Source organism: Rhinolophus hipposideros (genome assembly GCF_964194185.1).
Source record: "Rhinolophus hipposideros genome assembly, chromosome: 11".
NCBI lineage: Eukaryota > Metazoa > Chordata > Mammalia > Chiroptera > Rhinolophidae > Rhinolophus > Rhinolophus hipposideros.
In genome coordinates, this window is record NC_138057.1 from 22916405 (window position 1) to 22943614 (window position 27210).

The 27210-nt window shown below is 35.3% G+C and overlaps 1 protein-coding gene and 1 pseudogene across 9 annotated transcripts in view; one reads left to right on the plus strand and one right to left on the minus strand.

The window, feature by feature from the left end:
• The window catches only part of CCDC171 (coiled-coil domain containing 171), a 282585-nt gene that overhangs the window by 234101 nt on the left and 21274 nt on the right, over positions 1-27210 (minus strand). For 4 of the 8 annotated variants that reach the window (XM_081067658.1, XM_081067657.1, XM_081067655.1 and 1 more), the window contains exons 5-6: positions 24218-24408; positions 14812-14958 (exon numbers count right to left, since the gene is read on the minus strand). In XM_081067658.1, the coding sequence (XP_080923784.1) occupies positions 14812-14958; positions 24218-24408 (338 nt within the window). Of the gene's footprint in view, positions 1-12806; positions 13485-14811; positions 14959-21632; positions 22202-22968; positions 23101-24217; positions 24409-27210 lie in introns of those variants that run through there. The other 4 variants (XM_081067660.1, XM_081067659.1, XM_081067662.1 and 1 more) reach the window with 3 other exon arrangements.
• Positions 2428-3028, plus strand: LOC308504902 (large ribosomal subunit protein uL22-like; annotated as a pseudogene). Its single transcript has one exon. The product of its transcript is annotated as a large ribosomal subunit protein uL22-like (transcript).

Sequence of the window (27210 nt, forward strand, 5' to 3'; positions counted from 1 at the left end):
CCTTCCCTGCTGTCAGCAGAAGGGTGCCATCTTTCCTGTGTTCAGTCCTCCGCCATAGGGCAAATCTGAATGTGATTGGCCTAATGAGCTCCACTGCTCCACTCTGCTGACTCACTGGGATCTCGCCCCACCTAACGCACCCAAATTCGGAGACACTTTCTCCCAGAGAAGCCAGCCCCACCCATATTGAACTATTTCTTTAAAAACTATTGCACTCCACAGGACCTCGGTGTGCTCTGAGACTTTTGCTGAGTAGCTCCAGGCTCAGCACTGGCACCACACAAGAGTCTACATTAACCTGTTGACCACAATTCTTTCCACTCTAGTGACTCCTTGCAACCCTGCCTCACCCAACTCGGATATTGAATGAGGTTTTATCAGGGGCTGAAACTTAAGGGAGCTGGAAGGTGGCACCAGGCCTCAGAGTGTCCTGGCTTTTTGTAGAGCTACCCCAGGCCTGGTACTGGTGGCAGCCATCCTCAGTTCACAGTGTGGCCTCTCCTACATGCCTCCAGGGTTAATACAGGCAGCGAACAACCACAGATCAGTTTGTAGCTCCTAGCAGGTAGTGCCTGGCCAGTCACAGGCAGTGGCTGACCTGGGCCTGCACCAGAGCCCCTCACAAGAGGCCCCAGAATGAACATACTTGGAGGTTAGCTTCAACTACAGCAGAGAACCACCCAATTAGCTGCACAAGTAGCACACCCAAAGGGCAGTCTCAATAGGCACGAGAGCCCACTGGAGCAAATCCCACTCAGTGGGGTACGCCCCCCCCCACAGTAGCCTATAAGCTGTGAATGCAGCCAAGCACCATAGCCAATCAGACTGAGGGTCAATCCCACCTACTAGTGTGCCAATAGCAATCAAGATTCAACTATATAACAGGAGAGCACACATAACTCACACAAGGGACACACCTGGAGCACCTAGTGCAGGTGACCAAGGAGACTGTGCCACTGGGCCCCACAGGGCACCTACTACATAGGGCCACCCGGCCAAGACTGGGAGACATAGCAGATCTACCTAATACATAGAAACAAAGAGAAAAGCAGCCAAAATGAGGAAACAAAGAAATACATCCCAAATGAAAAACAGGAGAAAACTCCAGGAAAAAAAATAAACAAAATGGAGGCAAGCAATCTACCAGATACACAGTTCAAAACACTGGTTAAAAGGATGCTCAAAGCACTTAGTGAGAACTTCAACAAAGAGATAGCAAGCATAAAACAGGACATAGAAGCTATAAAAAAGAACCAGTCAGAAGTAAAGAATAATTGAAATGAAGAATGCACTAGAAGGAACTACCAACAGACTAGATAAAGCAGAGGATCGAATCAGTGATCTGGAACACAAAGTAGCAGAAAACACCCAACTGGAACAACAAAAAGGAAAAAAAAAAAAATACAAAAATGAGGCTAGCTTAAGAGCCCTCCAGGACAATATCAAGAGTAACAACATTCGCATCATAGGGGTACCAGGAGAAGAGAGAAAGCAAGGGATTGAGAACCTATTTGAAGAAATAATGACTGAAAATTTTCCTAACATGACGAAGGAAATAGACATACAAATCCAGGAAATGCAGATTCCCAAACAAGAACCAAAACAGGCCCACACCAAGACATATTATAATTAGAATGGAAAATGTTAAAGACAAAGAGAGAATTCTAAAAGCAGCAAAAGGCAACTAGTAACATATAAGGAGCTCCCATAAGATTGTCAGCAGATTTCTCAACAAAAACATTGCAGGCCAGAAGAGATTGCCACAAAATATTCAAAGTGATGAAAACCAAGAACCTACAACCAAGATCACTCTACCCAGCAAAGCTATCATTTACAATCGGAGGACAGATAAAGAGCTTCCCAAACAAAGAAAAGCTAAACTTCATCACCACCAAACCAGTATTACAAGGAACGTTAGAGGGACTTCTTTAAGATGGAGGGGGGGGGGGATCAAAATTATAAATAATAAAATGGTAACAGCTACATGTCTATCAACAACTACTTTCAATATAAATGGATCAAATGCTACAATCAAAAGATATAGGAGGGCAGAATGGGTAAGAAAACAAAACCCTTACATATGCTGCCTACAAGAGACTTACTTCAGATAGAAAGACACACACAGAGACAGAAAGTAAAGGGATAGAAAAGGTATTTCATGAAAATAGAAAAAAAAACAAACAAAAAATCTGGGGTAGCAATACTTATACCAGACAAAACAGATTTTAAAACAAAGGCTATAACACTAGACAAAAAAGGACCCAGTAATCCCACTTCAGGCTATTTATCTGAAGCAACCCAAATGCTACTTCAGGGGACATGCCATCCATATGTTTATTGCAGCTTTGTTTACAATGGCCAAGATGTGGAGGCAGCCTTGGTGTCTGTCAGTGGAAAAATGGATAAAGAGGAGGTGATACACAGAAGCCCCCGCTCTTCCTTTTCCCGAAAGCGGCCTGAGGTGACCTCTGAAAATGGTTCGCTATTCGCTTGACCCGGAGAACCCCACAAAATCCTGTAAATCGAGAGGTTCCAATCTACGGGTTCATTTTAAGAACACTCGTGAAACTGCCCAGGCCATCAAGGGGATGCATATCCGAAAAGCCACCAAGTATTTAAAGGATGTCACGTTACAAAAACAATGTGTGCCATTCCGTCGTTACAATGGTGGAGTTGGGAGATGTGCCCAGGCCAAACAGTGGGGTTGGACGCAGGGTCGTTGGCCCCAAAAGAGTGCAGAATTTTTGCTGCACATGCTTAAAAATGCAGAGAGTAATGCTGAACTTAAGGGCTTAGATGTGGACTCGCTGGTCGTTGAGCACATCCAGGTGAACAAAGCTCCCAAGATGCGGCGCAGAACTTACCGAGCTCACGGGCGGATTAACCCGTATTGAGCTCCCCCTGCCACATCGTGATGATCCTCACTGAAAAAGAGCAGATTGTTCCGAAACCGGAAGAGGAGGTTGCTCAGAAGAAGAAGATCTCCCAGAAGAAACTGAAGAAACAAAAACTTATGGCCCGGGAGTAAATTCAACATCAAATAAATGCTAATAAAAGGAAAAGCAAAATGTTAGTTGTCTTTATTAGTAAATATAACTCAAGTGTCCTCACAAGATGGATCAAACAAGTTTTCTTCTGATTAAAAAAAGAAAGAGTAGGTGATACATATATACAATGGAATATTGCTCAGCCAGGGAAGGGAATGGGTTCTGGCCATCTGCAACGGCATGCATGGACCTGGAGGGTATTGTGCTGAGTGGAGTATGTCAGACAGAGAAAGACAGAGGCAATGTGATTTCACTTATATGTGGAAGCTACAGAACAAAATAAACAAACAAAACAGAAACAGACTCATAGATAGAGAACATTTTAATGTTTGCCAGATGAGAGCGGGGTTGGGGGTGAGTGAAAAAAGGGGAAGGGATTAAAAAGTACAAATTGATTGTTACACAGTAATCATGGGGATGTAGGGTATAGCATAAGGAATATAGTCAATAATATTGTAATAACTATGTATGATGTCAAATGGGTACTAGATTCGTTGGGGTGATAGATGGGAGGGGGTTGGGGACTGGGTGAAAAAGGTGAAGGGATTGAGAGGCACAAACTGGTAGTTACAAAATAGTTATGGGGCGGGCGGGGAGGAGCCGGCCCGGTGGCTCAGGCGGTTGGAGCTCTGTGCTCCTAACTCTGAAGACTGCCGGTTCAATTCCCACACGGGCCAGTGGGTTCTCAACCACAAGGTTGCCAGTTAAATTCCTCGAGTCCCGCAAGGGATGGTCGGCTCCACCCCCTGCAACTAAGATTGAACACGGCACCTTGAGCTGAGCTGCCTCCCAGATGGCTCAGTTGATTGGAGCACGGGCTCTCAACCACAAGGTTGCTGTTTCAACTCCCACAAGGGATGGTGGGCTGTGTCCCCTGCAACTAGCAACAGCAACTGGACCTGAAGCTGAGCTGCGCCCTCCCACAACTAAGACGGAAAGGACAACAACTTGAAGCTGAACGGCACCCTCCACAACTAAGATTGAAAGGACAACAACTTGACTTGGAAAAAAGTCCTGGAAGTACACACTGTTCCCCAATAAAGTCCTGTTCCCCTTCCCCAATAAAATCTTTAAAAAAAAAATACTTATGGAGATGTAAAACACAGGTAATAACTATGTATAGTGCCATGTGGGTACTAGACTAGTCAGGGGGATCACTTCTTAAATTATATGTCTAGCCACTATGCTGTACCCCTGAAAATAATGTAAAATTATGTTGAATGTCAACTGGAATTGAAAAAGTTTAAACGGGGGAGAAAGGTAAGGGAAATAATAGGTCCAAATTTCCAGGTATAAAACAATAAATTAAGTCATGGAAATGCAATGTACAGCATGGGGAATATAGTCAATAATATCGTGATAGCATGGCACAGTGTCAGATGGTTGCTGGACTTCTGGTGACCACTTCTTTAGGTATGTAAATGTTGAATAACTATGGTGTACACCTGAAACTTATATAATATTTTATGTTCGCTATATTTTAATAAAAATCATAAAATAAAAAAAGAAAAACAACATAAAGAGATATGTCTTCATGCCCACTAGGAGGACTGTAATTTTCAAAATAAAAAATAACAAGTATTGGTGAGGATGTAGAGAAATTGGAAACCTCATACATTACTGGTGGCAATGTAAAACAGTGCCACCACTATGGAAAACCATTTGACACTTCCTCAAAAAATTAAAGTTACCATATAATCCATCAACTCCACTCCTGAGCATATACCAAAGAGAAATACAAACATGTGTAAACAAAAACTTATACATAAATGTTCATATAGCATTTTTCATAAGTGGAAACAACCCAAATGTCCATCAAATGATGAATGGATAAACCAAATGTGGTATATCCATACAATGGAATATTATTCAGCCATATAAAGGAATTAAGTGCCAATACAAGCTGCAACTAGATGAACCTTAAAATTATGTTAAGTGAAAGAAACCAGACACAAAACACCACATATTGGATGATTTCATTTACATGAAATGTCTAGAGCAAGTAAATCTATAAAGATACAAAGTGTTTTAGCTAATCGCTAGGGTCAGAGGAAGGAATGAGCAGTGACTGCTAATGGACATGAAGTTTTCTATTGGGATGATGAAAATGTTTTGGAATTAGATAGTGATAATGTTGCACAATTTGGGGATATATTAAACACCACTGAGTTACATACTCTAAAGGGGTGGATTTTATGATATGTGAAATATATCTCAAAAAAAAAAAAAATCAAAAGACTCCCAGAGTGTAAGAACCAGTGTCTGGACAGATAATTTTTGACAAAGAAGCAAAAAACATACAATGGAGAAAAGACAGTCTCTTCAATACATGGTGCTGGGAGAATTGAAAGCCACGTGCAAAAGAATGAAACTGGATTGCTATCTTTCACCATGTACCAAAATTAATTCAAAATGGATCAAAGACCTAAACATAAGACCTGAAACAATAAACTGCATAGAAGAAAACATAGGTACTAAACTTATGGACCTTACGTTCAAAGAGCATTTTATGAATTTGACTCCAAAGGCAAGGGAAATAAAAGCTAAAATAAATGGATGGGACTATATCAAACTTAAAAGCATTCAGCAAAAGAAACCATCGACAAAATAAAAAGGCAACTAACTGAATGGGAGAAGATGTTTGCAAACAACGCCTCCGATACGGGGCTAATATCCAAAATATACAAGGAACTCATACAACTCAACAACAACAAAAAAAACAACCCAATTGAAAAACGGGCAGAGGACCTGAAGAGATATTTTTCCAAAGAGGACATACAAATGGCAAACAGACATATGAAAAAATGCTCAACATCACTAATCATTAGAGAAATGCAAATAAAAACCAAAATAAGGTATCACCTCACCCCAGTCAGAATGTCTATCATCAACAAGACAAATAGCAACAAGTGTTGGAGAGGCTGTGGAGAAAAAGGAACCCTCATACACTGTTGGTGGGAATGCAGACTGGTGCAGCCGCTATGGAAGGCAGTGTGGAGGTTCCTCAAAAAATTAAGAATAGAATTACCATATGACCCAGCAATCCCTCTCCTGGGTATCTACCCAAAATATCTGAAAACATTTATCCATAAAGACTTGTGTGCTCCTATGTTCACTGCAGCTTTGTTTACGGTGGCTAAGACATGGAAACAACCAAAATGTCCTTTGATAGATGAATGGATAAAGAAGTTGTGGTATGTATACACAATGGAATACTATTCGATGGTAAGAAAAGATGAAATAGTACTATTTGTGACAACATGGGAAAGATCTTGAGATTATAATGCTCAGCAAAATAAGTCAGACAGAAAAGGTAGAGAACCATATGATTTCACTGATATGTGGTATATAAAACTGAAAACAACAAAAGAACAAGACAAACAAATGAAGGAACAAAAACACACAGACACAGACAATAATTTAGGGGTTACCAGAGGGTAAAAGGGGAAGGGGGCTCTAGAAGAGGGTAAACGGGGTCTAACATATGGTGATGGAAAGAAAACAGACGCTGGGGTGGTGAACACACAATGTGAGATATAGATAATGTGTTACAGAATTGTACACCTGAAATCTATGTAAGTTTACTAACAACTGTCAGCCCAATAAACTTTAATTAAAAAAAAAAAAAGAACCAGTGTCAAAGTGACAGCCACCTAAGACAAGGTTCTTGATTTCTGGAAATAAAAGTTCCGTCTAAATGCTGACTTTGAATCCTTCAAACAAGCGATCCCCATTGGTTGTGGATAAAGCATGGTGCATACTACAGAGAGAAATTCTTAAGTTTAGCCAGATTAAAATCAATATTACCTTAGGTAGGCCCAATACCACGTAACAAATATACATATATGTTTTTTTTAATGTAAACCTCACAAGATGAAGTTCCTGTCCTTAAAGAATTAAAGTTGATTTTCTCAGTATTCAGCATGCTCATTTTAGCTTCTATAAGTCAGAAGTCTAACCAGTCACAAGGAACTAGCTTGTAGACATTGAGATAAAGGATTAGAACAAGCAAAAACTAATAAAGGGCAGAAAGAGGGAAGAAATCAGTCTAACAATGCTAATATATTATTTTAGATTTTAAAGAGCATATGCATAAGTTTCTGTATCAAAATAGCAGCCTTATACTTTATTAAAATACAGACTATTCAGTGATTCCACGATAAAAGAATCAACAATTCAGTCTTGTTTTCATTTCTTATGTACATGTTATGCTATATTCATTAATTATATGATTTTCACTCCAAAAGTCAAGAAGAGGTTAGGTTGAATTAATAAACCAGAGATCACATCTTTATTTTTATACTTTCCCACTTTGAATGAAATTTCCAGAAGAAAACAAGTTTATAAATTGTTTATTATTACTAAAACTATTAATTAATCAGTAAGGACAGCAAAAACAAATCTTCAAATCATTAAACAAACTCCTTCCAAGAGTGGACTTTGTTAATAGACATTATTAAATTAAAGCCCTCTTAATAAATTTTTTTTTAATTTAGTCAGGTGAATTAATTCTTATATCCAGCAGAGGGTGCTACAGGAACATCAAGATGCTGTTCACAAAAATTTTTTTCCAATAATACTGCCTAAGAGAACTAGTACAACAATCATTAACTGTCTCATTAGTATCCAACCCTAATGTAGTCAACAAAACAGGGAAAGAAAGCATAATAGAATTCAGATTAAAATACAAAATCCAGCACAAATATATACAAGTCAATTTAACTAGACAGCTTTGCCTGTAATAAAAGTATTACAATATACAATGTCTATTCCCTAACACTACGCACAGCAGCATTCTATACGTAATACAAAATGGTCATATATTGTACCATTTATTAGCTGATTGTCATGTCTTTTCCTACTGTAATATAATGCCAAGAGATTTTTATTTCAGTAAATACTATATGTTCACCATACCTAATTTTTTTATTTTATGACTTTTACCTCATTAAATCACATTAAGTCCAATTAGATAATCTACTCCACTTAAGAAAACTGAGTGTTCATCCTTTGAAAAAGGTAATTTAGAGACTGATGTCTACTATCCAACCCTTGGGTACATGTTGTTTTGTCATAACACAGAGCATGAGCAGCAGGCTCCAATTAGCAGCAGAACTAACCGAATACACTGAGACATTTGTTCTCCACGCCACATTTGTTCCCATGGTTTCCATGGGCCTATTCTGAAAGTTATGAAAACACATATATATCATGAATTTGCTAAAAGACTGGGCAAAAAGTAGTTCCTACTACATACTTTCCTCCTCAAATAGAATATACCCAGGTCAGAGGATATATGTGAATTTAAAGGCCTTGGTCAAGCAGTAAAACTTTGATACACAAAATTTAGTCCACTAAAATGGACATCAAGAAAAATAGGGGAGGAAATATCACACAAGTACAAACTAGTGAGAGATTTCTCAGGAGTCTGTTATATAGCACTATTTCCAAACAGTTGTACAGTTTACCCCAGAATGCCAACAGCCCATAAGGGACACGTCTGACATATCTCTGCTGTGGATTACGATTCATTTGCAACTGTTTTATTAATGGCCAAATCACACTTGTTTTCCAGAATCTTCTAGATTATTTTACATAAACAGGCTCACTTAATGTGGTCCTCACTCTAAAATTCTACAGCAGTTTCAAGAAAGAGCCGAATGTACAAATATTCAGAGTTCTCCATCTGATCGTGGTGAAATGCAGTTTGAAGAGAGGAATCTCAAAGTTAGTCACAGAGCCTTCAAAGTTTCAGAATGGACACATGAAGGCAGCAGGATGACTACATGAGTAAACTGGCGAACACTTTTTTTCATTCACAACAAATGAATAATGAAGTCTACCATTCAGATTATAAAACTGTTTGGGGTGGGGGGAGTTTTAGGTATAATAAAAGAAACCACAGATAATATAAACAGGAAATTTCAGGAACAGAATCTGTAGACCACAAATTCTGATTAGCATGGTAGTAAATTAATTTAGCATCTTTAAAAATCACCTCTACCTTTTCTGGCAACAAGAAATTCAGCATTTAACAAATTTTTTAATGAGCTAGCAATTTGTAAATCCATTATGAACATAAATACAAAAACGTATAATACTAATAAGCACAATCATACAATCCAGGTGATTTCATCATTTGCCTACTTGATAGTTAATAATCAAGTCAACACAAATAGGAGTTAAAAATAATTCCTACAAACACCTGATGGCTTTATTTTTTTTATTTTGTTTTTCACCTGATGGCTTTAAAAAGATGACTCAGAAGATGTTGCCTTCATGGACAATACGAAAAGTGAAATTCATTTTTCTTTTCCTTTTACACTTGAGTGTAGTGTATTTGTAGAGGAAAAAAGCTACATTATACCCTTCTTGTTACTATAATATAGAATATGACTGACTGAAGCAATTCAGAATTTAGTTGCAAAGGCTGCTCTATGCTGTAATCTTCGCAAGATTCTTCAGTTCTCTCAGAATTAGGTTTGCATCTTCTCTTTTTCCTTATTGAGTTAAGCTTATTTCCCATGATAAAAAAATTTTTTTAAAACTCCCCTAGTTGTAAGGAGGTTTATAAAAGCCATGGATATTTCTTTTTCTGGTTCACTTTTCCCTTGGTTCTCTAGCATCCAGCACCAAATTTATAAAATTGGATTGGGAGTTTGTTTGCTTTTTTAATCTAAGAAACCATTGATCCACGTTAAGATGATTAAGCCACAGAATGGCATACAGCTTATCAGATTTATAAAAAAAAAAATTACACATATATATATATATATATTTTGCCTGGGTACATAAAGAAATCATTTTTTCACGAAATACAACTATTAAAAAGCTTCACAAAAATTTAAAGCATTTATTAGACTAAATGTCTATCAGATTAGTTGCTTTAATCTGCTATTACTGACATTAAATAATCTTTTCTCATAAATTAAAATGTTAACAATTTTCCTCTTTATTATCACACCTTAATCTTTTTTTTATACCACTGACAATTACTTAAGTACCTAGAATTCCTAGTAGTTAATGTCGCCACAATTGAATGTAAAACTAGCAAAAATACTCTCTAGACATTTAACTTCTCCTTCATTATGTCATCATCTGATCAAATGGCCAATACAAAATATATTAACTTAAATATAAATTTTTAAAGATGTCTAAAAATAAATAATTGTAGATAAGTTACAGGATTATACTTGCCCACTTCTAAAAGTTTTATAAATAGAATAAAAATAGAGATTATCTGGACTACCCCCAAAGCTCCAAATTCTCCAAAACCAGAGACCTAGTATTATCAATAGTATTTACAGAATAGCTAAAACACACACACACAGTAAAACTAGTCTTAAAACAATTTTATATTTACAAAATCAATCAATAAAAAATAACTTGCAGCAAGTAAATATTTTACAAGAAAAAAAACCAATACTGAGTTATCCAAAAACAAATCCTAAAGTTCAGGCATTAGACATTTCCTCAACTAAATTAAAACTGGCTTACAAAGAATTTTATCAACAACAACAACAAAATCAGTTACCTAGTATTTTTTCACACCTATATGGCAATTAAAATGTTTTTAGTGATAATCATAGGGTTTTATGGCATCCTAATGTGACTTGTAAATGATTTTTTTTTTAATTCTAGGTACCGTGTTTCCCCGAAAACAAGACAGGGTCTTATATTAATTTTTGCTCCAAAAGACGCATTAGGGCTTGTGTTCAAGGGATGTCATCCTGAAAAATCATGCTAGGGCTTATCTTCCGGTTAGGTCTTATTTTCGGGGAAACACAGTATATTCAAATCTTTAAATCTATTCCTTTTTTAAAAGGCCATCCACAAACCACATATTAAAAATGATGAGGGTGTGATGTCAGAGGGACAGGGGATGGGGGGAGGGGGGTTGACATGGTGTGAGGGACGTGAATGAGGACGTCTGGGTATTGCTTTTTTTATGCACCTGAAACTAAGAAAAAAGAAAAAAGAAAAGAAAAAAATGATGATGTAAAATATGATGATACATTCCTGAATCTATTGGCCTGAAAAAATGTTCAGCATGAATGACAAACTAAAAATATTATTTAGAATATAATCTCATTTTTATTTGTTCTCTAACCTTACATAAAACTAGATCATGTGTGATAAGAACGTGAATAATTTTATCTTTGCCAAGTTCATATTTATTATTTATTAAAAGTTTATGTGTACCCCACACCCAGCTTCCCCTGTTATTAACATCTTACATTCATATGGTATAAATAACCCATTAAAAATGGACAATGGATCTGAAGAGCTATTTCTCCAACAATATACATATGGTCAATAAGCATATGAAATGATATTCAAAATTACCAGTCATTAGGGAGACGCAAATCAAAAACCACAATGAGATGCTAGTATCATATACCCAGTAGAGTGCCCATAATCAAAAAGACATGTAATAACAAGTGTTGGTGAGCATCTAGAGAAATTGGAAATTTCATACATTGCTGATAGGAATATAAAATGGTGCCACCACTGTGCAAAATAGTCTGACAGTTCCTCAAAAAGTTAAACAAAGAGTCACCATGTGATGCGATAATTCCCCTCCTAGGTATATACCCAAGAGATGTGAAAACATGTCCACACAAAAATTTGTATACAAATGTTCATAGAGGCATTATTCATAATAGCCAAAAGGTGGAAACAACACAAATGTTCATCGACTGATGAATGGGTAAACAAAATGTGACATACAATACAATGAAATCTTACTCAGTAATAAAAAGGAAAGCAGTACTGATACATGATACAGTCTGGATGAATCCCAAAAACATCAAACTAAGTGGAAAAAGTCAATGGCAGGATTCCATTAATATGAAATATTCAGAACAGGCAAATCTATAAAGGCAAAAAGTAGATTAATGGTTGCTTAGGGCTGAGAGAGATAGGGGAATAGGAGAGTCCCGGCTGGAAGGTATGGAGTTTCTAAACGAGGCGATGAAAACATTCTAAACTTGATGTGGTGATAGTTGCACAACTCTATAAAGATACTAAAAACCAATGCATTACACCCTGTAAATAAGTGAACGTGCAACATGTAAATTATATCTCTAAGTTGTTTGTTTTTAAATACCATCAGCATAAGAAGTTTCACCTCCAGGCATCCATCTGCACCCCAAGTAGCCGAACAATACCCCTCCCTAATCACTACACAAACTGGAGGTTTATTATGTGGGGAATGTAAATCTGAACCAGAGTCTGGATATAGGGATACATAGAGAGGGGGCAGGAAGAGAGGTACACAAGACTGAAACCAGGGGAAAGTCTGCATACTGAACAGTATGATACCCAGATTCTTCCTCCATTTTCTCCTTCCATTTTATAACCACCAAAAAGGAAACTAGCAGACCACGCTTGCTTTGCAGAAACTAGATAAACACAAAGACCTACATAGATTGTAACATTTTAAAATTTCCCGATGAATTATTCGGCACATCTCCTATCATCCTGCAACTAGGCTTCCCTAAGACTAATACTCACAAATTCAACTGCCTACTCAGTACCTCCACCAGCATGTCAAACGGGCATGTCAAATACAACATAGCTAAAACCAAATATTCCCGATCTCTCCAAATCTACTCCACTTGCATTCTTTGCCACTTGAGTGTTTGGCAATGCCACTCACTGTTTACTCAGAAATACAGAGACACAGAAATAGAGATATATTTACCTTTTGTTGTAAATAATTTTACTATTTGATTACTTGTTTTTTTTACTTTATTTGAAGTAGGGGTTTCACTTATAACGACTTTAATTTTTCGTAGTCAAAGCTGTACATTTTGTTAACTGCTTTTATGATTAGTAGTAAATCACACTGTACTCAGAGAACAAAAAAATTAATCTAAATTTTCTTCTTAGTATATCATTTTTAATATTTCACTCTTTTTAATCCAACTGAAATTTATTTTAGAATATAATGTAAGATATGAATCAAATTTTATTTTGTTCCAGTTAATCGATTATTTCAGTACAATTCACTGAATAATCTTTCCTATCCTCACTGATTTAAAATGATATACTAAATTTTTATAAATATTTTGTAAGTCTACAACTAGCCTTTCAATTCTGTTCCACTGAAAGTCTGGTCTTAGAGTTATTACACTTTTTGATCACTCAAAAATCTTTTTCTCTTCTTTGGTACCAGCATCCTGATTTTCTTTATAAGAAATTGTTTTGGGGGCTTTAATATAGTAGAATTGAGAGGGATTTATTTGGGGAAAATTACTTCTTTCAATCAAATATTCTCTTCCTGGGATTTGAATCCTGAATAAAGTTACAAAAAGAATGAAAATTATTGATAACAATTCATCCCAACTTCATCATTTCTGTTCCCAAGACCTCTGGAGATGCTCTGGGATTCACATGCTTTCAGAGTCTGATTCGTCAGCATTCCTCCTGATTCTGTGAATAAAAATTTCCATATCTTCCACTGAATTATCTTTTTAAGTTAAACGAAGTTGCTTTTTGTTGCATACAACCAAAAACCACAAATGATACATTACTGAAGCTTTACAGTATATATTCACTTCTGGTATAAGACCCCACTCATAATTCTTATAAAAATGTTTTAATATTCTCATTTGGGCTCTTCAGTTTTCCACATGAAGTTTAGAATCTGTCTTCCCAAAATAATTCCATTGAATTTTTGACTGGAACTGCTTTAACCCATAATATAATTCATGATATAATCTAGGGAGGATTCATGTCTTTACAATGTTAAGTGTTCCCAAAATGTCTCACCATCTTCTTTTAAGACTCTCAGTTAAATTTCATAATTTTTTATGTATTGTTGTTAACTGCATTTCTATTTTTGTCACTGTGGTGAAGAAAACTTTTTTAATATTTTATTCTTTTATTATTGCTGGTATGTAAGATTGTAAATATAATTGTTATATATTATTTTCTTCCTGGCCTCCTAGTTGATTATTACTATTGTCAATAATTTTAAAGTTGATTTTCTTAACTATTCATGTTTATAAGCATATCATCTGAAAATAATAAGAATCATATCCCCTTCTTTCCAAAAATTATAATTCTTATATAAAGGCTCATGCCTTTATATATTTCTTTGGCTAAAATTCCTAAAACAATGTTAAATGATAAGAGTGAGTTTAATAAGAGTCCTTCTAGAATTTTACCATTAAATACTCTATATAAATGTCTATTTACCTAATAACAATAAGTTATATGTAGGACAAACTTCTTTATCTAATAAAATATTTAATTTCCCACAAAGCAATAGGAAATTTTGGAAGGAAGAATTAAATAAATTTCATTTCTCTCAAGATTAATTAAAGTGATTACCACTATTATTCACTCATAAAATTATATTTTTCATTTGTAAACTGATGCTCCTTTGCCATCTACTCTTACCTATAAAGCATTCTACAAAATCACGCAGCTAGTATATGATTCAAATTACAAAACTATAATTTAATATTTTATATATATATAAAATATTTTCCTGTATTGCTTGCTCAACATTAGAGTGTAAACAATTACCCTCAATCTTTCCAAATATTCCATGAGAATTGTTAAAAATTGATTTTTAAAATTAGGGGCAAAATATAATTTATTTAGATGTAAAAGTTTTTAAAGGAGCCAAATATTCAATATAAATAAATGTCAAAAAATTGGTTTTATGTTTTATTTCATGACAAAACTTTCTCTGACCTTAAAGTATTGACTGGCTAACATACATCAGTTATAAAAGAATGAGAAAATGTACCTCAAATTCTTTTCTAAGACATTCCTCTCGCTGAGTGCTAAATTCAAGTTCACTTGTTTGTCTCCGTAAAAGGTCAGAGCACTCCATGTGTTCAGCTTCTAATTTTTCTACTTTCTTGTGCATATTTTGTACAGCATTGTCTTGCTCCTGGAAAATAATCCATTTTTGCATCAATAAAGTTTATAAAGCCAACAATGACTAAAATTTATTCTATAGGAGACAGTAGATAGATAAATCTGTGCTTCAACTAGAATAGGTTAATTTATATAGGGAAGAGAGACCTAGATATTTTCCAACAATGTCTCAGAATATACATGTATTTAAGAAGCACTACTAGAGTTTTACAATTCAAAATACCTGATTAATACGTATTACAATTGAAATATGTATAGCTTACCATAATGTTATGCTACTTCAATTGACCTCTGAGGTCATTTACATAATGCTATAGTTCAACTGCCACATACAATGTTTTCTCCTCTCGTGAAAGTTTTAACGTACTTAGTAACACAAAGGTATATTGCTCCTCCGTGTGACAAGGGATGATTGGCTTGAATGCCTAATATTGACCCTTGAGAGATTTTTATGTGAGCTCATGATAATTTAACTCTGCTTATAGATCTTAAAGTTACACCCACTAACTAGATGGCTGTGTTTCATTTTCTCTTCAGTTTTTAAGTTTTGAAATCTTTTCTGCAGTATTGAAAGAAAAATAATACCAAGTAGTCTTCTACTTAAATCTCTCAATCTCCTTTTCCAACTAAACTCAGAAATCAGAGTTGAACTTTATGGAAGTTCAAACACAAAGTTAACGCACATATCAAAGGAATTTTCCCCAGTAACTAATCTATAGTCATCATTCTCATTTAAGGTCTTTGACAAAGCCCTCTTTTCCATCTTGACCTCACCAGCATAATCTTACTCTGGAACATACATTAATACGCGCTTCCAAGTATCCTTAGCCATTCAAAAGGTATCATTGGAATCTGAGTGAGAAATGTTCCAGGCACCAAATACAATTCTCTATAAAAAGATTCTAGTTTGGAAAGTACCCAGCAGTATAGTCCACAATCAAAGGATGAAGAACAAAATTTAATTCCTCTCTCCACACCCTCAGTGTCATAAGATGACTACTATTCTACAGCTGACTATATATGAACTCATAATAATTATTTTCTTCAAGTAAGAAGCTTCTTAATATACAAAAGCTCATCTACTTCCACATTTTTCAATCTGTAAACAAGCACAGATAAAAGCAAAGCTAGACACCAGAGCAAAAGTGTGCCAACACTGCCTACAACCAGCAGATAGCACTCTTGGTTTTCATAACGACACTGGATTTAGGAACAAATGGCATTGTGAACAGCATTATGCAACCTAATTTTATCAAAAGAGTACTTTCATACATGAACACTTTTAAGACGATTAAGCACTACATAAGATACTATCATTATTCTACATAATAGATCTTCCTCCTTCAAGCAATCAATACCAGTATTAATGCAAATTCACAGTTAAATTATATGACTTCTGGATTTACAAATAGTCTCCAACTTTTAGTCATCCACTTATAGTACTATGTATACTTTAAAATGAATAAACAGCAATTTACAAGGTTAATCACAAAGTAAACCTAATAATTTAAATATAAAAATAAAGTCTATATCCAAAAGATGCTTATATCCTGACAGCAACTATTTCAAACAATATTTATTGAACAATGTAAAAGAAATTATTCAGGAGGTATGATGAGATTTGTTTATAAGAAAATTTGACTTGTGATTCCCACTCTGTTGATACATAGTATAGAAAGACAGCCTACAATATTTCCAAATACCATTATCCTAAACATCATTCCATGCAAGTGTGAATTTAACCCTATAAAAAAAAAAAACTGGAAAAGTCAATGGCCAATCATTTAGGGCTTATTATGCTAATTTTGGTGTCATTTTAACTACATGACACTTGACCTATGTTAAATAGATTTTAAATAAAGGTCTTTTAACACGTAGATGAAATTCTGATCTAACAATCACAATTTTAATGCAGAGATCAAGTAGTCACTAATATTATGTGATAATTATTATACATTCTTGAATATGGATAGAAACACACAGTTTGTATAGAAAAACACCCACTTTCCGCAAACATTGGTGATTTTTAAGAATTCTATTCACATGTGCAAGAAACACATTACAATATCAAGTTAACTGATTATATTAGGTTAAAATTACATTGATTTTCTAACGTTAAATTCACTTGGCATTTATTATACAAAGGCTTTTTATATTTTGCTGCATTCAGTTGGCTAATATATTGTAGAATATTTTTCTATCCATATTCATGAGTGAGATTAACTATAATTATCTTTTCTTGTATCCTTGTCAGTTTAGTTCCAAGATTTGTCAGTTTAGTATATTATCAAGATTTTTCCATTCTCAGAATATTTCTGGTCAAGATGGCAGAGCAGGTAAATGTTCTGCTTGCCTCCTCTCACAACCCCATCAAAATTACAACTAAATTGCAGAACAACCATTATTGAGAATTGCCTGAAATCTAGCTGAACAGAAGTCCTAAAACTAAAATCATACAGAAGAAGCCACGTCTAGACAGGTAGGAGGGGCAGAGACAAGGAAGAGAGTAGCTGTCATACCGCATGCGATGGTTAAAAATCAGAAAGGATAGCTCAGCTGCAGAGGTCCTCCCTAAGGTTTGACAGGTCCCATACCCACACCAGCCTCTCCAGCACAGGGTTCAAGTGCTAGGAAGAGAAACCCCACAACTTCCGGCGTGAAAACCAGTGAAATTTGTGGCCAAGTGAGACGGAAGGCAGCTGCACCCCAGGAACTCCTCTTAAAGGGCCTGCGCATGGCTGTACTCACTGATGGACTCACTCGCTCTGAGCGCAAGCACTGGGGCAGCAGCTTGAAAGGCACCAGGGACATATGGGGAGAACTAAATTATCTAGCTTAGGGCAAGGGCTGGAGGGGCAGCTTTTTCCCAGACAGAAGTACTGTTAATATGGTTAATAACCATTGTTCCTTTGTTGAACCTTCCCCCACTTCCAGCATGCAGACATAGACTACTACAGCCATATCTGACTCTCCATCAACCTAGCTAACACCGTTCACCCTGCCCTGGTAATTCCCTACAACCCAATGCCTATACATATATATATATATATATATATATATATATATATATATATATATATATATGAACAATGAAATGGCAATATCTATCCACAATTACTTTAAATAAATGTTCCAATCAAAAACATCAGGTGGCTATGGATAAGAAAACAAGACCCTTACATATGCTGCCTACAAGAGACTTGTTTCAGATTGAAAATCACAGAGATTGAAAGCAAAGGGATGGAAAAGGTTATTTCATGAAAATGGAAACAAAACAAAAAAAATTATGCCAGACAAAACAGACTTTATAACAAGAGACAAAGAAGGACTCAGTAATCCCACTTCTGGGTAATTAGCCAAAGAAACCCAAAATGCTACTTCAAGGGGACGTGCGCACCCATATGTTCATTGCAGAATTGTTTACAATGGCCAAGATGTGGAGGCAGCCTAGGTGTCTGTCGATAAATGAATAAAGAGGAGATGGTACATATATACAATGGAATATTGCTTGGCCATGGAAGGGAATGGGTTCTGGCCATCTGTGGTGCCATGGATGGACCTGGAGGGTACTGTGCTGAGTGGAGTATGTCAGACAGAGAAAGACAGGTGCAGTGTGATTTCACTTATATATGGAATCTAAAGAATGAAATAAACAAACAAAACAGAAACAAACTCATAGATACAAAGAACACTTTGAGAGTTGCCAGATGAGAGGGTTTTGAGGGGGTTGGTGAAAAAGGCGAAGGGATTAAGAAGTATAAATTAGTTGTTACATAATAGTCATGGGGATGTAGGGTACAGCATAAGAAATACAGTCAATAATATTGTAATAACTATGTATGGTGTCAGATGGGTAGTAAATGTATCGGGGTAATAGATGGGAGGGGAGTGGGGGGACAGGGTGAAAAGGTAAAGGGATTAAGAAGCACAAACTGGTAGTCACAAAATAGTCACGGGGATGTAAAGCATAGGGAATATAGTCAATAATATGGTAATAACTATGTATAGTGCCAGGTGGGTACTAGACTAGTCAGGGGGATCACTTCTTAAATTATGTAAATGTCTAACCACTATGCTGTACCCCTGAAATTAATACAAAATAACACTGAATGTCGACTATAATTAAAAATTTTTGCGGGGGGAAGGTGAAGTGGATTAAGAAGTCCAAATTTCCAGGTATAAAACAAATTAAGTCATGGGATATAATATACAGCATAGGGACATAGTCAAATATAGTGTGATAGCATGGCACAGTGTCAGATGGTTATCATGGTGATCAGTCCTTCAGGTATATAAATGATGAATTACTATGGTGTACACCCGAAACTGATATAACGTTCTATGTTAGCTATATATTTTTTAATAAAAATCTTTTTAAAAAATAATTAATTTGTGCTCTTCCAAGTAAATCTATAAAATTTTGTCACAGAGTTTATTTTCTAATCAAAGCAAAAGCTACCTGGAACTTTACAGTGAAAAGGTAAGAGAGAGAGAAATAAAATCAGATTAAGGACATTGAAAATTGAGGGAGTTTTTCTTTTTTCCACTAGAGGGAGATGTTGAACTTAAAATATTTTTAAATGAGACTTGTTTTCGAATTGACATTTAACATCACAGGAAACCACATTGTGCTGTTAGAAAATAAACTTGCTTTCTTTCCACATCTTCCAGAAACATATCCCAAAAAGTATGATTCTTCATATGTACTCACATAAACATTTCTCAGACTCCAAAATATGGTTTCAGTTCTGAAGAATTATAGAAGTAGAGTTAGAAAAGGATCAAGAGAGAAAGCCTAGCCTATAAAATATACCAATATACCTAGTTACAACCTTAATCTAGTACATAGATATCTCCTGAAAGAGCCAAAACAAGCTCATCCTCTCTAAATCCCCAAAGCCAGCACAGTTTTACAATCAATAATAGTGTTTGCTGCTGTAGATTATAAACTGGTACTAACTTTGTATCATACCTATCATAATTATAAATCCATAAGCTTGCAGATCCAGCAATATTTCTAGGCATTAACACAGCTGAATCACTTCTACAACAGCTCAGAGATATAAACAAGAATATTAGCGTATCATTTACAACTAGAGCAGAAAATTTTTAAGAATATAAAATGTCCATCCATAAGGTATTCCTTAAATATAATAGGAACTTGCACATAACAATACCATGCAAACAGTACAAGAATAATATAAGGACATAAAAAGGTGAACACCAAATATTATTGAGGCATAGAAGTTTATTTATGTAAATACAATAATGTATGTTTTTATACCCTTAGATGAATGGGGTTGGAAGGGGAGGGGGCAAGACCTTCACTTTCTGCTATCAAATTTCCCTAAATTAGGGGCATTTTTACAATGATAACTATATAATAATTTTATAAATTGAACATTAAGATATTTCCTGTTTGGAAAAAACAAGCAGTTCCAGTGCTATTTTCTATGCCATTTGCTTATACAGGACATCAGTGGACAGTTTCCCAGGAAACTACAAAGAAATGCTCCTTGTTGCCTAGATCATTTAAGGCAAGCTTCTTTTCTTTTCTTTTTTCTATATCAAGGTTCGATCCAGGTTTATTGCAAACAACAAGGCTTCCACTTTTTTATGCCTAAAAGCTCTGATCAAGGAACCATATAGCCTCTATTTCAGCTTTTATGACTTTTTTTTTAATTTATTGGGGTGACAATTGTTAGTAAAATAACATAGATTTCAGGTGTACAATTCTGTATTACATCATTTATAAATCCCATTGTGTGTTCACCACCCAAAGTCAGTTCTCTTTCCATCACCATATATTTGATCCCTTTTACCCTCATCTCCCACCCCCCACACCCCCTTAAACTCTGGTAACCACTAAACTATTGTCTGTGTCTATCAGTTTTTGTTTCTCATTTGTTTGTCTTGTTCTCTTGTTTTTGGTTTATATACCGCATATCAGTGAAATCATAGGGTTGTCTGCTTTTTCTGTCTGACTTATTTCACTTAGCATCATACTCTCAAGATCCATCCATGTAGTCACAAATGTTCCTATATCATCTTTTCTTACTGCCGAATAGTATTCCATTGTGTATATGTACCACAACTTCTTTATCCTTTCATCTATCAAAGGACATTTTGGTTGTTTCCATGTCTTGGCCACAGTAAACAAAGCTGCAATGAACATTGGAGCACATGTGTCTTTATGTATACATGTTTTCAGATTTTTTGGGTAGATACCCAGGAGAGGGATTGCTGGTTCATATGGTAATTCTATTCATAATTTCTTGAGGAACCTCCACACTGCCTTCCATAGCGGCTGCACCAGTCTGCATTCCCACCAACAGTGTATGAGAGTTCCTTTTTCTCCACAGCCTCTCCAACACTTGTTGCTATTTGTCTTGTTGATAAGGCAAGCTTCTTAAACACTTCCTTTGCATGTGACTTCCTCTAAGCTATGCCTAGATCACAATGCTTACCATGTCAATCTTTGACAGGCTGCACCCCAGTCCTTACCTCCTTACCTGCTGCCTTATTATACAGTCTACTGATGCCTAAGCCTGGTTTGATCCTTCCCACTTTTCCTCCTCTTTCTTCCATTTATGGCAGATTTTCCATCTTGTTTCCCACCCTCTTTGCCATCACAAACTCTCAAACCCCTTAATCGCTAGATACATAAATCAAATTTAGTCAATGAATGAGGAAAGGATCATTTTATTCCGTGGTTGAGTTGTAGAATTTTGGAAATGAAATAAATATGGAAAACATATACATTCATCTTCTAAAAGCTTGCCATCCCACTGATAAGTTATACGTTGAAATGAACTGGAAAAATGATAAAGGAAAGGGCATGACGGTTTACAAACAAAACTTTACCACTGCATGTCCCACACAACCTACAGTAGAAAAGCTTATGCAAATAAGCACCCTCGAAGCTCACACTGTTATTGCAGGAATGAAGAAAAAGATAAATAAAAACAAATGTTCGTTGTAACTAAAAAATTTAAATAAAGAGATAAAAATAAAACAAAATAACATATATACATTTTTTCAAGATCAACATAAATATTTTGTTCTAAAATTACCATGGCTTACATTTGTTTTGAAATTTCAAATAATGCTAAAGAAAGACGTGGGAGTTTTATGTTTGTCAAAGGAGGCAATCCATTTTTTTTAAAATGAGAAATACTATCTTACAATGAGGTAACTCCACTAACAATTTCCATTAATATTCCAGAGAAGTACACTTCTATTTCACACTTCAATTGCTGGGAAAGAAAAGAGACATGGCATAAAATTAAGATTTTTCTTTTTCTTTTTAGTGGGTCTGAATTATAAAGCCCAGATGAGAGAAATATTACACCAGCTTTCTGTTAAAGATGGGGTTTCACTTGCTTTTTTTAACTTATTTTAAAAACTGAATTCCTTAGAGAGCTACACAAAGAGAACATTATATGATACTAACACCTAATTAATAGATGAAAACCTATACCCATCAACAGCCAATATAGGGAGAATTTCAATTTATCCCTGAAGTTGTTTAAAAAAGATTTTTTCTTTATATAGATTTTTATATATAGTTTCTTGTTTTATAAAAGGTAAAGCAGTTTTCTTTGTTTAATATAGAAAGGACAAGAAACTGAGACAGAGCTCTAAACATTTCAGTTACAAAATAATGTAAAATTTATCTTTCAAAAGATGATAGTAATTATAGAGTATGTTCCCTTATTCTTCTCTCCATGTAATAATAAAATACCAAAAATGTATATATAGAGATATATAGATATATAGATCCATCTCAAAAATCACATAATTTATACAATGGAAGTCAACCAACTCAAATTGCCCCATATTTGTGGGCAATTTGCACATATGGTCATGTAACTACAAATAAAACATGGTCTTCCCGAGATCAAAGACTAGGAATTACATTCTCCTTGAGTGAGATCCAGTCAAGTATCTCACTAATACAATTCTCAATATCATAAGCATTAAAAAGACATATCAAGGAACTGTATTATTATTTTTCAAATACCTGTACTATAAATTGTAACTCTCTTCTTTCTGCTTCCCATTGTTCTGCTTGTAATCTAAACTCCTCCAATGCTGTCTCCCTGATATGAGACTCCATCTCATTCTTCTCCTGCTGATGTTTTTCCAACGCTTCCTTTATATGAATAAATGTGGGGAGGTTACATAGGGTCACTCAGGGACCTGTAGTACCACTTGCCGCATAAATTTTGCCCATTCAAATACTAATGGAGCCCTTACAGATGCCAGGCACTGTTCTCGGGTCTAGGAATACAGAAATAAACAAGATCCAAATGAGGACTACTTCTGTGGAGGAAATCAAAGTAGATCTGCTGACAACGTCTGGAAACCCTTGTGTCAAAACTTTTACTTTTAGTAAATGCTGTGTAAAATTATTTTTTCATGAAGATTTATTTCCCAAATTCTGAAAATCCATTAACAGCAGTGGTAAATGTAGAGCCTTTTTAATGTGTATTTTTTTTATTTAAATGGGTACTTCAAAAATATGGCACATAGTGGGATTATCACTTTGTGAGGGGTATAAATGTCTAACTATTACATTGTTTTGTACACCTGAAACTAATTATATATATATATATATATATATATATATATATATGTATATATATATATTTATATATATATGTATGTATGTATATGGCAAATATAGACAATTCAAAATCTATCTTCTAAATGGTTGGCAACCTCAACCTTAAACCATACTTTCACTTTAGAGAGTAAAAAGGAACAAAAAATGGGAGAATAAAGTTCACAACAATTCCAGTAAAAGGTCACCAAATTTTTTACACACCATTATCTATAAAGAATGAGTTCTAGATAGATAATGAGGAGTACATCAGATATGTAAATATTTTTCTATATTTATTGTATATTCAGACCAAGTCTAGGATCCACATTTCGAAAATTCCAAATTTTCATGTTACAGGGCCAAAAGGGCTCTAGGTTCTTATCTTCTTACAATATGCTCGTTTAAGCATGTTTTTTATTTTGATGAGAGATCTCTTTTTCACAAAAGAAGCAGTATACATATTAATATATTCTAAAGCATATTACAAAAGAGATCTGCAAAAACGCCACTAAAAAGAAAAAAAGAAAGGGAGAAAGGGAAAAAGGAACTCAAAATTTCTCGCTTTCTAGTAGTTACTTTCCTTTCCAAGGATAACTTCAAATAATGTATAACATATCTCAATGAATAGTGTATAAAGTAAAATTCCTTTATAAAAATATTTTACCTGTACAGTTTTCTCTAGTCTGCTTTTTTCTTTCATAAGAAAATCATATTCTCGATTGCAATTTTGAATTATATTATCTCTTTCCTCCAAATCACATTCAAATCTTCTGCATTCTTCTTTCCATTTCTGCTGGGAAGTCTGATACACCTTCTCAATCTCATTTGCCCTTCCTTGAAGTTCTGTATTCTGAGCTATTAAAAATATAAAAGAATAATAGGTATATTTACAACCATAAATTAAATCCCTAGGAGTTCAAAAGCCTATGCCTTGGAGCTGATTTCATTTACAGCGTGATCTTAGGACAAAACCTATAACCACTGTACACCAGTAAACACTTGAAAAGCTCACTGTCCCAGAACCACTCTATTCTATCATTTCTCAATCTCTCCTTCCCCTCCAGACAAAGGTGATTTTACCAGGAACTGGTATGGTACATTTCCCAAAGCCATGCCCAGCTTTAGCTGTGCCTCTTGTACCAGCTGCAACTCTACTATCTTTTTATCCTATTCAAGATAATAAATCAAATGTTTTTTTAAAAGACTGACATATAGGGCTACGTTTTTAAAAAGACTTGCTAGATTACAAATGTTGATAGTTGACTCTTGGCAACAAATTAGTTTTAACAAATCTTACACATAAGACTCATAAAATTGAGGTAGGCAACCACTGCTCCAAACCTTAAAACTATAGCTATTTACTCCCCCCAAATTAGGCTCAATCCCCTCTCATTCTAGTATTATCTCAACAATAACCAACACCTCTATACAAGGGCTGCTGCTATGTTTCAGCATCTAGAAAAGAAGTAATGAAAAGCTTCCAGGTCAGGCTCCATCATCTATCACCTGATTAAACCTCTCTGACTCTCAGAATAAAATGCCTCCTACTTAAGTTTTTGTGAAGATAAAAATGAGAAAATACGTACAAACGCACTTGTTAAACAATAAAAAATGCCACAGTTAGTAGTATTTATTTTTATATAGTTGTATTTTGAATGGATCATATATTTGTTGTATTTTGAATGCATCATATATTCCAAAGATTCATAACTCAAAGGTATAAAAGGGACAAAAAGTCTCCCTCCTATCCAGTTACTCTCTCTATAAGACATTACCACAGCCTAGCACCCTGTATTGCAACAAGAAGTTTGAATCCATTTTGATTTCTGGCCCCCTGTGTGTGGCTTACTTTCCTTTCCCTTTCTTTTCTCTTTGAAAGCTTCAGGATCTTCTCTTTGTCTCTACTTTTCTGAAATTTCATAATGGTCTGCCCTCAAGTGGGTGTATTTCTTTCCATTGTGGTGAATATTCAATGGGCCCTTTCAATATGGCAACTCACAACCTTTCGTTCTGAGATGTTTTCTTAAATAATTTTACTGATGACTTTCCCCTCCCTGTTTACTCTCATGTCTTTCTTTTAATATATTCCCTATTGTTCAGATTGGTCCTCAAATCCTCTTTTCTTTTCTCTCCTATATTTCTACCTCTGTCTTTCTACACTAATTTCTGGGAGATTTCTTCTATCTTCACCTTCCATTGCTTCTATTGACCTTTTTCATTTCTTTCACACTTTTAATTTCTAAGAGCTTCTTTTTTCTTTATGGGATCTGATTCTTATCTCACAGATGGCATACATTTTATTCCAGTTCTGAGGATATTAATGCTACTTGTTTGTTAAATCTTTTCCCTACAGAGTTTCTGATTCTTTCAAGTTAATTTTTTTCTCTCTCCATTTTAGAGGCTTTCCTTAACTAACGGTATCTGGTAATTTTTGGTTGTCTGATTTCAATTAAGACTAACTGTAAGGGTGACACGCCTGTTATCCACTCACATACCTACAACCTAGATTTTGAGCTTGAGTGTGGTGCTCGACACCTGTGGTCCTCACTGGAGGAGAATCTGGCTGGGCCATTTATTAGGAAACCCCAGTATCAGTATCATTAGGTTTTTTCTCTTGGCTTGGTCAGATGACACATAGAAGAGTCTTCCAGGGTCCCACATGGAGTACAGGAATCTGGTGATAGCTTTTAAGGAAGCCAATAGAAAAAGAAAGCTGGAAGGACTAGTTCCTGAATGTAGTTCCTCAATATTCAGCATTCAGTGTGCTATCTTCCTGGTTTTGCCAGTCTGGGGACCCTCTATTTTACCATCTCCAGAAATCAAGCCTCTCACGTGGGGACAATCCCAGAGTACCATGCTCTTGGTAAAGGGATGTTAGAACCTAATTGCCTCTAGAACAAATAGCTTTATCTAGCTCTATTTTATCCACTACTGCTATTCCAATTTCTAATTCCAAAGGTACCTTGTGTTTCCAGTTCAGAAGTCTTTTGACTCTCTAACAAGCTGTATGCAAACTTTCCCCCTCCTGGTTTAAGATTCTAATGTCTCAGGTGTACTAATCCAGTTATCCCTTACCCATCTGCTTTCCAGCTTCCACAATTTTCTTTCTTAGCACACCTCTTATTCTCTCAATTGTTATGAGATTATCTTTTTTCATATCCCATAACTCCATTAGGTTGTTTTTAATTCTCCTCTCAACCTTTTGTCATAAAAATTTGCAAAAATACAGAAAGTTGAAAGTATTGTACAGTGAACACCATAAACCCACCACCTAGACTCTAAGACTGTTCACATTTTGCTATATTTGCTTGATCACACATTTATCCATCTACCTACACATCCATTCACTTATCCATCCATCAAATCATCCTACTTTGTCACGCATTTCAAAACAAGTTACAAATATAAGTACATTTCACTCCTAAATAATTCAGTATTCATATCATTAACTAGAATTCAAAGTAGTTTAACTTTTGGCAGGTAAAATTTACATATAATGAAATGCACAACTCCTCAAGTACCATTCAGAGATTTGACAAATGCATATGCTCACGTAACCGACACCCGTCTCAAAATATAGAACATTTCTTTTAACCCAAAAAGTTTCCTCATACCTTTTCCAGTCACTCCACACAGTCAACCCATCACAGAGGCAGC